The sequence below is a fragment of the Cynocephalus volans genome, chromosome 2 (assembly GCF_027409185.1).
Source record: "Cynocephalus volans isolate mCynVol1 chromosome 2, mCynVol1.pri, whole genome shotgun sequence".
NCBI classification, from domain to species: domain Eukaryota; kingdom Metazoa; phylum Chordata; class Mammalia; order Dermoptera; family Cynocephalidae; genus Cynocephalus; species Cynocephalus volans.
This window is the reverse complement of record NC_084461.1, coordinates 178,950,254-178,962,339: the sequence shown is the minus strand read 5'-3', so window position 1 is coordinate 178,962,339 and position 12,086 is coordinate 178,950,254. Positions and strand designations below refer to the sequence as shown.

The following is a 12,086-nucleotide window of genomic DNA, read 5'->3' as shown; positions in this document are numbered from 1 at the left end:
ACGGTGTATCAATGCATCATTCTGGCTCCATTCTCAAGGAGCCTTTCTTGCCTTTACCGCAGTGTCTGCCCAGAAGCACCACATTTCCATTTTGTCAGCAGAGCCCTCCCTGGACCAGACCTGTGATTCTGATGGGCCCGGCCTGAGCTAGCCCGGGGTGTGGTCAGCCCACCTAAAACAAGAAAATGAGAGCAGGAGGGGTAGATCTCCAAGGCACATTGAGCTGCTGTGACTGGATGAGGAGCATGGGTGCTAGACAGGTGGACGCACTTCAGAGCATCTCGCCTTCCCTGACTCGCTACTTCCTTGGCCCTTGGGTCATGCTCTTGCATGGTGCAGAGTCTGTGGGCCTGGGAAGAGCTGCTCCTGTACTCTGTCTCCATGGGAAGGGTGGTATATCACAGTGGTTACAAAAGCAGACTCCAGATCCAGACTGCCTGGGTTCTGACTTATCACTGACTAGCTGTGTGACCTTGGGCAAGTTACCTAACCTCTCTGTGTTTCAGTTTTCTCATACGTGAAATGGGGACAATACTAAGTAAAAGTCTCTGCACAGTCTCATTAATGCTGTAAGTCATACTTTTCTTTATAAAGAGCTCTTCCCATATTATGGGAATTAACTTCTTGTCTGTTACATGTATTAGAAATATTTTTCCCTAGATTGTTGTTTGTCTTTTGAATTTGTTGTGGTAAACTTAACAGGTGTGTGCTCAACTTCAGTCATTTCTGTGACTTCTGGATTTTTGTTTTCCCTTTTTTGTGTTTTGAGAAAGACCTTTCCTCATTTTATTTTTGGAATGTATTAGGATTTGATGCTCATAGCAAGAAAAAAGTATTGAATCAATTTGTCAGTGTTGTGCTTGTTTCTTTTTCCTTCAGATTTTTCTTTCTTTGTATTGACAATCCAGGTCCATGAAGCAGAGTTCCTCAAAATGCTAATATTGAAGGCACATTGAGAACCTTCTGACACTCTGTAAAGACACAAACTGACATTTAAACACAGGCCGTTCCTCAGCTAGAAGCAGGTGCTTTGCAGGTTGAGTTAACTGGAACGAAAAGCGTGGCTCACAAGCCCACGGCTCGCCTTCCGGCTGCCCTTACCTAATATCACGTGGAATTTTTTATTTTTATTTTTCTTCCTGGATAGAAAGACATTTGGCTGAGACACGATCATTTTATATTGAGTGAAAGGAATTTTTAAGTGCAACAAAGTTTTTGGAAAAAATGGACTTCCAAGAATCCTGCTGGGAATTCGTTTCGTAACAAACATTTCACAATGTGCTGTGTTCGTTTCTCTATGAAATTGGTTATTTCTGAGCATGCAGAAACACAGTGGGAGGGCTTGGGCTTTATTCTGGCCTCAGCACTGCCAGAGCACGAGACAGAAGTGGTAGAAGCCATCTGTAACCTCATTTGAAGATAATATCTAAAGTCTAAATTTGATGCTGTTTATGTAAATAAGGCCCAGGGCAAATGTGCCTCTACCCTCTCAATGTCTCCCACCCCTGCCCACACTTCGTGGGCCTGTTTCAGTCACCTCTGGGCATGGGTCCCCTGTCAGCATCACTGAGGCTCTCTCACCACCGTGCCCCAGTCAGGTTGGGAGGAGGGAGGCAGCTGCATTTATTTGCAGCTTTTTTTTAGACACAAAGAGTCCAGGCAGGTGGCTAGCTTAGAACACATTCACACGTAGTTTACTTACACACAAAGAAAGGCCAGGTGGGCAAATGTTACTAGAGGCAGGGATGTAGAACAGAAGCAGTGAGAGCTCCAAAGTGTAATGATGGGGGGGGCAGGGGGATGGGGGGCCCCTAAAATGCAGCGAGCCTCCAGCCATTACTGCCCCTTCAGTGAGGGTGGGCCCCGTGGCCTGAGTGCCTGGGATAGGGGCGTCACCATCAGGAGCTGGGCTGGCTCTTCATGCTCCCTCTGCTTCCAGTGACAGAGGGAGTGACTTACCAGCTAATAGACCTGCCTGTGCACACTAACATTTGTAGCAAGGACCATCAACCCACATGGAACACGGCCTTCACCCCCACATGGGGCCCGGGTCAGGACTTATTAAGAATTTGTAGACTGGGTGTCTTGTAAAAAGGGCCAGTGTCTCTGTGTGCCTCACGGTGTCCCTCCGTTGGAAATGAACAGTCACAGACATCACAACCCTTGAAAGCGTTCTTCCTCTTTGACAAGATAGTCCCTGGTGGGAATTTACTCTAAAGCATATAGTCTGAGATGTGCAAGAAAACTTAGCTTTAATTTCTGTTTGAACATTTCTTCAGAAAGTTAAAGAAATCCTTACAATCCAGCAATAGGAGGGTCTAAAAAATTGCGGTACCTGTTTAGAATATAATGATGTGCAGATGTACAAATGACAACGTGAACGGGTATTTATGGACATTGGAGGAAATTCATGATGTAGGAAGATTTTAAAAAGATGCTGTTTATAAAGCAATATGCCTGAGATGGTTCCTTTCTTTGTAAAATATATTTCCAAAAGAGACTTCAGAAGGTGGTACTACAATGAGGTGTCTGGACAGATACGAGGAGTGAGAACAGAATGCTGTGGGCATTTACATTTGCATGCTCGTAGTTGGACAGCCTGGCTGTACATCCAGTCTCAGTCAGTCACTGGTTTAGTGACCTTTGGCAAACTAGCCTCCATTTTGTCATCTGTATAATGGGGACGATAACAGAGTTTTGATATTATTTAAAAGGAGATAATTCTGGGCCGAGCCCATGGCGCACTCGGGAGAGTGCAGCGCTGGGAGCGCAGCGACGCTCCCGCCGTGGGTTCGGATCCTATATAGGAATGGCCGGTGCACTCACTGGCTGAGTGCTGGTCACGAAAAAGACAAAAAAAAAAAAAAAGAAAAGGAGATAATTCATTTAAAACTCTGAGAAAAGTGCCTGGTTCTTAGCGATCCCTTAATCAATATTAGCCATTTAAAACTCTGAGAAAAGTGCCTGGTTCTTAGTGATCCCTTAATCTATATTAGCTAATATTATTGTCTGTGTTTTTTTTTAATAGAACATACATTGCCCTTAGAATGAGAAAAAATGCTTTTTAAGTGAAAAATAAAAACCAGAGAAGACTGTCTTCTTCTGAGAAGTGAAGTCCCCTCTGCTTTCTATCAGTAACTGACCCAATGCCTTTCCTCTCCTCAGGGGTGACATTTTCTTTTTTCTGGAAGACACAAGGAGAACAGTCCAGACCAATCCCTTCTGCTTATGGGGGACAGGTCATTTCCGACGGGTTCAAAGTTTGCTCCAGTGGCGGCAAAGGCTCTGTGGAGCTGTACACACGTGATAATTCAATGACATGGGAGGCCACCTTCAACCCACCAGGTGAGGGATGTCACCAGCCTTGGGAAGTCCTGCTTGGAGGAGCTGGACGAGGTGAATCCTCGCTGATGGTGGGAGGCTGAGGAGCCCAGCACAGCAGCAGGAGCCCCGCCCACAAGCTCCTCTCTCGAAAGGGTCACTTGGGAGGGTGTACCGGGAAGGGTGGGACTTAATGTGGGATTAGAGTCTGGGTTCCAATGATCGTGTCTAACTGTATGCCTACACCAAGCCTCAGTTTTCACGTCTGTGAAGTGGACATGATATTAATAGTACCTCATGGTATGGGGGAAGTTAAATGGAATATTGCATGCAAAGTGCAGGCTCTGGTTAAATTTCTCCTTTTTTCCCTTCTGCTCTCTTTTCTTCTTCCTGCTCCTCTTCCTCCTCCTCCTTCTAGTGGCATAGACTTGAAATTGTTTAACATATGATGAGAAAAGGCTTTTGGGAGAGAGGCTGAAGATCCAGGGAAAAGAAGGATGGGCTGGAGGACAGGAGTACAAGGCGCTGGGGCATGAGTGGTCTTGGATGAAGGGGGGACGCTCTGGACAAGTGGGGAGCCACCTGGGTCTGTGCATGTGGCTGCGTTCGCAGGTGGGTATTGCGATGCTAATGCAGTTCTGTCTGACAATCGCTATCTTCTCTGTGGCACGGTGTTCATCGCTGGGCATGAGGTCAGAGGTATGGAGCAGGAAGCTGTGGAAGGTCTGCTGTGGACACAGGAGATGAGTCAGAGGTGACCAGTGACACAGAAGGTTCCAGGGTCTCTGGAGGGACAGCCCCACTGGGGCTGGAGACTAGTAATGGAAGAGCAGAGGTGGAGGGTGCAGGATCAAGACCTGCAATGGTCTCCTCCAGTAGGAAATGCCATCTTCAAAATATTTAAGGAAAATTTATTTTCTGGCTCATTTAAGGGAGGCTGCAGAGCTCAGCTCTTAAAAAGCATAGGCTCTACAGCCAAACAGCCTGGCTCAAGTCTCAGCTCTGCACCTCGGTAGCTGTGTGAACCCGGGCACCTTACTCCACCTCCATTTGCCTCAGTTTCCTCATTCATATTCAGTGTCATTTCATGGGGTGATTGTAAGGATTCAGGGAGGTAACACACAGGAAGACTCTGGAATTGTGGCACTGAGTGCATTCGCTTTATTCTGTTGGTGTTCTCTTTGTACATGCTCAGGCCAGGCTTGTACCTCCACCCTGCAAAAGTGGGAAAATTCAAAGAACATATACTTTGAATTTGCCCTCTTGATTTCCAAGGCCAGAAATCATCTCGGCCCCTCCTACCCCCACGCAGAACTCTCTGGACCTTGTCCACATCTCTTATCACGTTCCACTTGCTATTAGAGTTTCAGAGTTTGGTGTGAAAGTCTTATCTCCCTCCTTTTGGGGGCTAGTGGGACAGACACAGGCAGTATCAGGCTTCTCGTAGGTTCTTTGAACTTGTACATGATCTAAGGTATAGTCTGCTGAGCTCTGACTGTTTATCTATCCAGGGAAATGGGGAGAATTGTAAACATTTTTGCCTGGAGATATGTTCTTTATGTTGATGGGACTTGTTATTCTTGCTTTCAAACTCAAGGGCAGTAAAAATACTTTGGACCTATTTAGGATCTAGGTGTTCTCCAGCGACTCAAAATTATCAGAAATTTGCACAATCTTGAGCAAGAAGCTCTGATGGGGTGATGTGAGATGACCAGCTGTCTGGAGGTGACGTGTGTCCTTTAAAAAGTTACCCCGTTCCTTCCAGCAGGAAGCCTATGAGGATGTCTTAACACAAATGCTTGCAAAACAGAAGGGGCCCCATCAAAGTCTTATGAACACGCTTCTTGTTGAGAAGCATGGTTCTCATGCCAGAGAGGAGAGTAATACAAAAGCTCCTGACAGAGGTTCCTGCATGAGCCAGGAGGTTGGTTTGGCCCACCAAGTCACGACCGTGTTGGTTAATAGGACTCAGTCTATGTTAGAGCAGAGAGAAGAGGTGGACACCCCCAGCCCGTGAGCTGAATCAGGCCTCAGATAGGTTTTATGGTCGCCTAGGCAGTACTTTTCAAAAAATGTTTTAAATGAGTTATAACCATTAGTTATGATTTCATTTTAAAATTCAGATTTCTCAAATTCTCTTGGAAATTAAAAAAGAAACTGGCAACATGAGGTCTTCATCTCTTGTGTTAATGATAGGTGGGGGTGAGCGGGGCTTCCTCCTCTGATGGGGCAGCCACCCCGAGTGCACCACAGTTAGCACAGAACAAAGTCTGCAGGGAGAGCAGGGCACTGTGCTTGCCTTCTCCCCAGTCCCCGCAGACCATGTGTGCAGACACTGTATCACTGATGGGGTTTGTTACAGACTTTATTTTTCAGTTTTAGGTTTAGGTTTAAGTTTTAGGTTCACAGCAAGATTGTGTGCAAAATATAGAGATTTCCCGTATACTTCCTGCTCCCACACGCACAACCTCTCCCACTACCAACATCCCCCACTGGAGTGGCGCATTCGTTACAATTAATGAAACTATATCAACCCATCACTATTACCAAAAGCCCATAGTTTACACTGGAGTTCACTCTTGGTATTGCACATCTTACAGGTTTGGACAAATGTTTAATGACGTGTCCACCATTATAGTATTGAACAGAATAGTTTCACTGCCCTAAAAATCCTCTGTGCTCCACCTAGTCATCCCTCCCTCCCCTTGACCCATGACAAACCACTGATCTAGGCACTGTCTCTATAGTTTTGCCTTTTCCAGAATGTCATGTAGTTGGAATCATACAGCATGTAGCCTTTACAGATTGTCTTCTTTCATTTTCTAATATATATATATATATATATATATATATATATATATATATTTAAGATGTCTCCATGTCTTTCCATGGCTTGATGGCTCATTTTTTTTTAGTGCTGAATAATAATCCATTGTCTGGATGTACCACATTCTCCTATTAAAGAATGGCTTGGTTGCTTTCGAGTTTTGGCCATTATGAACAAAGCTGTTAAAAACATCCATGTGGAGGTTTTTGTGCAAACATAAGTTTTCAACTCATTTGGGTAAATACCAAGGAGCATGATTGCTGGATAACATGGTAAGAGTATATTTAGTTTTGTAAGAAACTGCCAAACTGTCTTCCAAAGTGGCTGCACCATTTTGTATCCCCACCAGCAGTAAATGAGCATTCCTGCTGCTCCATGTCCTTGTTGCATTTGGTGTTGTCAGTGTCCTGGATTTTGACCACTCTAATAGTGTGTAGCAGTATCTCATTGCTATTCCCTAATGAAATATGATGTTGAACATGTTTTCATATGCTTATTTGCTATCTGCATATCTTCTTTAGTGAGGTGTCTATTCAGAGCTTTTGCCCATTTTTTAATTGAGTTGTTTGTTTTCTTATTGTTGAGTTTAAAGAGTTCTTTGTATATTTTGTATAACAGTCCTTTATCAAATGTCTTTTGCAAATATTTTCTCTCTGTCTTTTCATTCTCTTGACAGTCTTTCACAGAGCAGAAAATTTTAATTTTAAAAAAGTCCAGATCATCAATTCTTTTATAGATTGTGCCTTTGGTGTTATATCTAAAAAGCCATAACCAAACCCAGGGTCATTTAGATTTCATTCTGTTACTTCAAGGAGTTTTATAGCTTTGTGTTTTACATTTAGATCTATTATCCATTTTGAATTAATTTTTATGATGGTGTAAGGGTCCATGTCTAGATTAATTTTTTTTTTTTTTTTTTTGCATGTGGCTATACAGTTCTTCTAGCACCGTTGGATGAAAAGATCATCTTTGTTCCATTGTGTTACCTTTGCGCCTTTGTCAAAGATCAGTTGACAGTATTTGTGCTGTTTTACTCTGGGCTGTCTATTGTATTCCACTGATATATACATATATATATATATATTTTCCCCCCCAATACCACATTGTCTTGATTACCATAGCTTTATAGTGAAACTTGAAGTCGGGTGGTGTCAGTCCTCCAAGTTTGTTTTTCTTTTTCAACTTCATGTTGGTTGTGCTGGATCTTTTGTCCTTCCTTTAGTATCTTTAGAGCCTTTAGAATCAGTTTGTCAATATCCACAAAATAACTTGCTGGGATTTTGATTGGGACTATTTTGAACATATAAACCAATTTGGGAAGAACTGACATCTTGGCAATATTGAGTCTTCCTATCCACGTACATGGAATATCTCTCCATTTATTTAGTTCTTGTTTAGTTTCTTTCATTAGAGTTTTGTAGTTTTCCACATATTGATCTTATACCTAAGTATCTCTTTTTCTTTCTTTGGTGCTAATGTAAATTTTAAAAAATTAATTAATTAATAATGTGTGTTTTGATTTCAAATTCCATCTGTTCATTGCTGGTATATAGGAAAGTGATTGGCAACTTTTTTTTGTTAATTGACACATTGTAATTGTATATATTTATGGGGTACAGTTTAATGTTTCAATACATGTATGTGTTATATAATGACTAAATCAGTGTAGTTAGTGTATCCATCACCTTGTGCACTTATCATTTCTTTGTGATGAGAACCTTCAAAAGCCTGTCTTCTAGCTATTTTTTTAATATACCATACCTTACTGCTAACCATAGTCACCCTGCTGTGCAGTAGAACACCAGAACTTATTTCCCCTGACTTTTGTATATTTACTTTGTATCCTGCAATCTTGCAATACTTGCTTATCAGTTTCAGGAGGTTTTTGCTGTTGTTTTTGTTGTCAATTGTTTTGTGTTTTCTACATAGACGATAATACCATCTGTGAACAAAGATGATTTTATTGCATCCTTCTCAATCGGTATACTGTTTTTTTACTTTTATTGCCTTAATGCATTAGTTAGGACTTCCACTACAGTGTTGAAAAGGAGTTGTGAGAGGGAATGTCCTTGCCTCGTTCCTGGCCATTTCAGCTAGGCTTATGGTCAGATTGGTTGGTGCTTGTGCCCTGCCTTTTTTTCAAGGGTTTTGTCCCTTTTGCCTGTAGGCATTTAAATTTGTGACTCCTGTGTTAAAGTAGCAAAGGGCCTCCTTGAACTGCTTTGGGAATTTTGGGGACTGGGACAAAAAGGCAGTATCTTTCCTGTGCTCCAAAGGATTGAGGAAAGTCAGATCTGTGATGACCTGTATTAGGACAAAGTTCACAGTGACTGACCGTCTTAAGGAAGTGGCTATGCTGGTGCTTACTTTGATCTTCCCTGACATTGCCTTTTTTTTTTTTTTTGAGTTGGGGGGATGGGGGTATTTGGCCAGTATGAGGATCCAAACCCTTGACCTTGGTGTTCGAAAGCCACTCTCTAACCAACTGAGGTAACCGGCTAGCCCAGATGTGCTCAAACACAGAAAAACACATGCATGAGGAGCTCACTCCTACAGACTCAGAATGGTGACCTTTGCTCTTTTCCAGGTCCTTACTGGACTCATGTCCTGTTCACATGGAAATCTAAGGAGGGTCTGAAAGTTTATGTCAATGGGACCCTGAGCACCTCTGATCCAAGTGGAAAAGTGTCTCATGCCTACGGGGAGCCCAATGTCAACCTGGTGATAGAATCTGAGCAGGACCAGACCAAGCGTTATGAGAACAGAGCTTTTGATGAGTTCATCATCTGGGAGCGCGCCCTAACTCCGGATGAGATTGCGATGTACTTCACAGCTGCCACTGGTCAGTGAGTGTGGAAGGCAATGGCCAGGTCTGGTGTCTGCCCTGCCCACCCCACCACCCCCACCGCCACCAGCATTTCTCTTCTCCCCAGTCTCCTGATAATAGCAGTCAGCGCTGCAGGCATGAGATGTGTCCCAATGAACCTTATCAAATATAGTTGTTTTTAGAACACCTGTTCCCTAAGATAGAGGAGGTAATAATTTACCAGAAACCCACTGGCACTTAATATTCTGGCACTTATTATCACAGAGTTATAAGGTGTATGTGATGGTTATTATAGGCGGCTTTGGATAGCAAATAGTCCAGGTCCATCAGTGCATTTGATCAGCAAATGTTTACTGTGAGCCTCCCACATACAAGACTCTCTAATGTGCCCTTAGAGAGCCCAAGGATGCCCTGTTTCTGCTCAGCACAGAGCAGTTGTTCAGGGCAGGGACCTGTGGGCAGGTGGACCAGGATTCAGATCTTCAGTCTACCATGATGAGCCATGGGACTTTGGGATATCACTTTTTAAAAACTGAGGTAAAATTCATATGATATCCACTTAACCACTTTAAAGTGTGCAATTCAGTGGCATTTAGTTAATTCAAAATGTTGCACAACCAGCATCTCTATCTAATTTCAAAACATTTTCATTTCCCCAAAGGGAGACTCTGTACCCATTAAGAGTCATTCCCCATTCTCTGCTCCTGCTAGCCCCAGCAACCATTAATCTCTCTCTCTATGGATTTGCATGTCCTGATAGCCTATATAAATAGAATCATAAAATGTGTGACCTTTTGTGTCTTAATCTCTCAAATCCACCTGCTCTCCTGGGGGGTGCTGTGAAGATGACATGGGACAAGGTGTGTGAGGCCATTAGCACAATGCCATGGGGCAAGTTTTCAGTAGACATTAGCTGTTGTAAAAATTAATATTCATTTTCCCCCTACAATTCTATTTTCATTTTGCCTTCAAGTGAGTGTACTATTTTTTTACTTTCCTGTGAAATAACCTGCCAAAAAGTGGCAGTCACCATGTAGGCACCTTGCAAACATCTGGTTGGCCACAGCACTGACACTTGGCTCAGCAGGACCAGGACCAGGAGGTGAAAGCATGGGTTGCAGACCCCAGCCTGCTCTTGCTCAGGCTCTGACCTTGAGTCCCTCAGTTGTAAGGCTCTATTGATTGAATGAGAGAAAACCCAACTCAAAATAACTGCAACCAAGAAAGATTTTTTTTTTTTTCCTATTTCACACAATGGAAACTCTGAGGGAGAATTAGCTTTGGAACCAGTTTGATCCAGGTGCTCAGATGATGTCTTCTATGAGTCAATTACCGTGGTTGCGGGTGTAGACTATGCTGACTGGCTGAGGCCTGGGTCATAGCCCATGCTTGAAATGGCAGTGAGGTCAGTCTCATCCAAAACACACAGAGAAGAGGGGACTCCCTAAAGGACGATCAGGTTGCTGGTCTCAGAAAAGGAGCAGATGCTTTGCAGGCAAAGGTGTCCATTGCAGCCTTTGAAGTTATATCTTCCAACCTCTACCCCAAATAATGGAATTCATTCCCTTTCACAGAAGTGACATAAGGACAAAATAGAGTGTCCTTTGGAAGAAAAAAAAGATATCAATCTACTGCATTTTATTGCCTAGGATTCATAGAGTTGTCACTTTGTAACCAATATATCACTTGTATGTGTGTTATGGAAAGCCTCAGACAAATCCTCCTTCCTGGTGGTTTACTGTTTTAGTAACATCAGGAAGAAGTGTCATTGTTTCTTGTTCTTGTAGTTATCACAACAAACCCTAGTCATCAGGACATCTCTGGCCCTCTGCACTTGGTGAAGGTGACATCCGATTCTTTGGCGGATCCAGGAGGGTTGTTCTATTAACACTACGTCTCCTGGGGAGTGCAAACCCCGTACCATTCCTGAACCAGAACTGCATCCATCGGAATCCAATGCCACCAGTGATTTGGTTCTAAAGACAGGGTGTAATGTACAGCATGTATAGGGAGAATGATCCTTGAAGTCCCAAGAGGCCCTGTGTGGGACCTCTGCTTAACCACTGCAGAGTTAGTCCAACACAGTCGGGTTAGGGCAGCTATGCGCAGACCAACGACTGGAGTTGAAATCTCTCCTGCTTTCAGCCAGCCAGGGGCCTGGTGAGGCTGTGGTCACAGGAGTAGGTAGAACCTATCGTTTTTGTAAAGATCTGTCTGCACTTGAAGCTGTGCTGGCGCTGCAGGTGCCCAGATGGGATGATTCTCTGAGTGACATGTCCAGAGCGGATGCCCTCTTCTAATCCTGTTAGCCAGAGCAGGTGCTATTTTATGATCGATCTGTCCAGATGGGGTGGCCTTTTCTGATTCATACAAAGGTGGAATGTTGACCATCTGTCACCCTGGCCAGGTTCCCACTCCCCGCACTGGAATGGATAGCAGCTCTTCTGTAGAGAACCAGAGGAAGTGGAAGACTTGTGTTCTGCACCACGCAATTTGAAAGCAAATATCTGTGAGCACTAGAAATGCTCACATGATGAGACAGTCTGAGGACATGGCAGATTCTCATCTCTCATTTCAGTCTCCCATGGCTGTCACTGACAAGGGTGGGCAGGATTGCAGGACTGATTTTCATCATCAGTTTATTTCATATTTTCAATATGAATTTCAATATAAATTCAGTTTTCATGTTCACGTTAGTTTGTGCACTCACATGAATTCACTTGAACATGATGGGACTTCTTTGTAACTCCTTGGCACCTAAGAAGTGAATGTCACTCTGACTTGGAGAACACAGTGGTTTGGGGTCCAGTTCTGCAGGCAGCATCACACCTTCAGCATTCACCAGCCACCCCGCCTCACCCAAACCCAGGGGGCAGTCACTCCTGCAGCCAGCAAGGGGTGATGATGTTATTTCCTCAGGTCACTCAAAGCAACTTTGAGAGATTTTCCAAAAATGAAGTAGAATATCTCATTAAGTCTGTGTTCTCATCAGGAAATAGTTGGATTAGCAAAACCACATTGAGATACCATCTAACCCCAGTTAGGATGGCTAAAATCCAAAAGACTATGAACGATAAATGCTGGCGAGGCTGCGGAGAAAAAGGAACTCTC

General features: G+C 43.6%; 1 protein-coding gene across 1 annotated transcript in view; it reads left to right on the top strand.

Annotated features, from left to right (window-relative positions):
* ADGRD1 (adhesion G protein-coupled receptor D1) overlaps nt 1–12,086 on the top strand; it is a 169,461-nt gene that overhangs the window by 27,500 nt on the left and 129,875 nt on the right. Inside the window, exons 5-6 of the mRNA XM_063087864.1 lie at nt 3,166–3,345; nt 8,736–8,990. Coding sequence (XP_062943934.1) covers nt 3,166–3,345; nt 8,736–8,990 — 435 coding nt within the window. The remainder of the gene's footprint in view (nt 1–3,165; nt 3,346–8,735; nt 8,991–12,086) is intronic.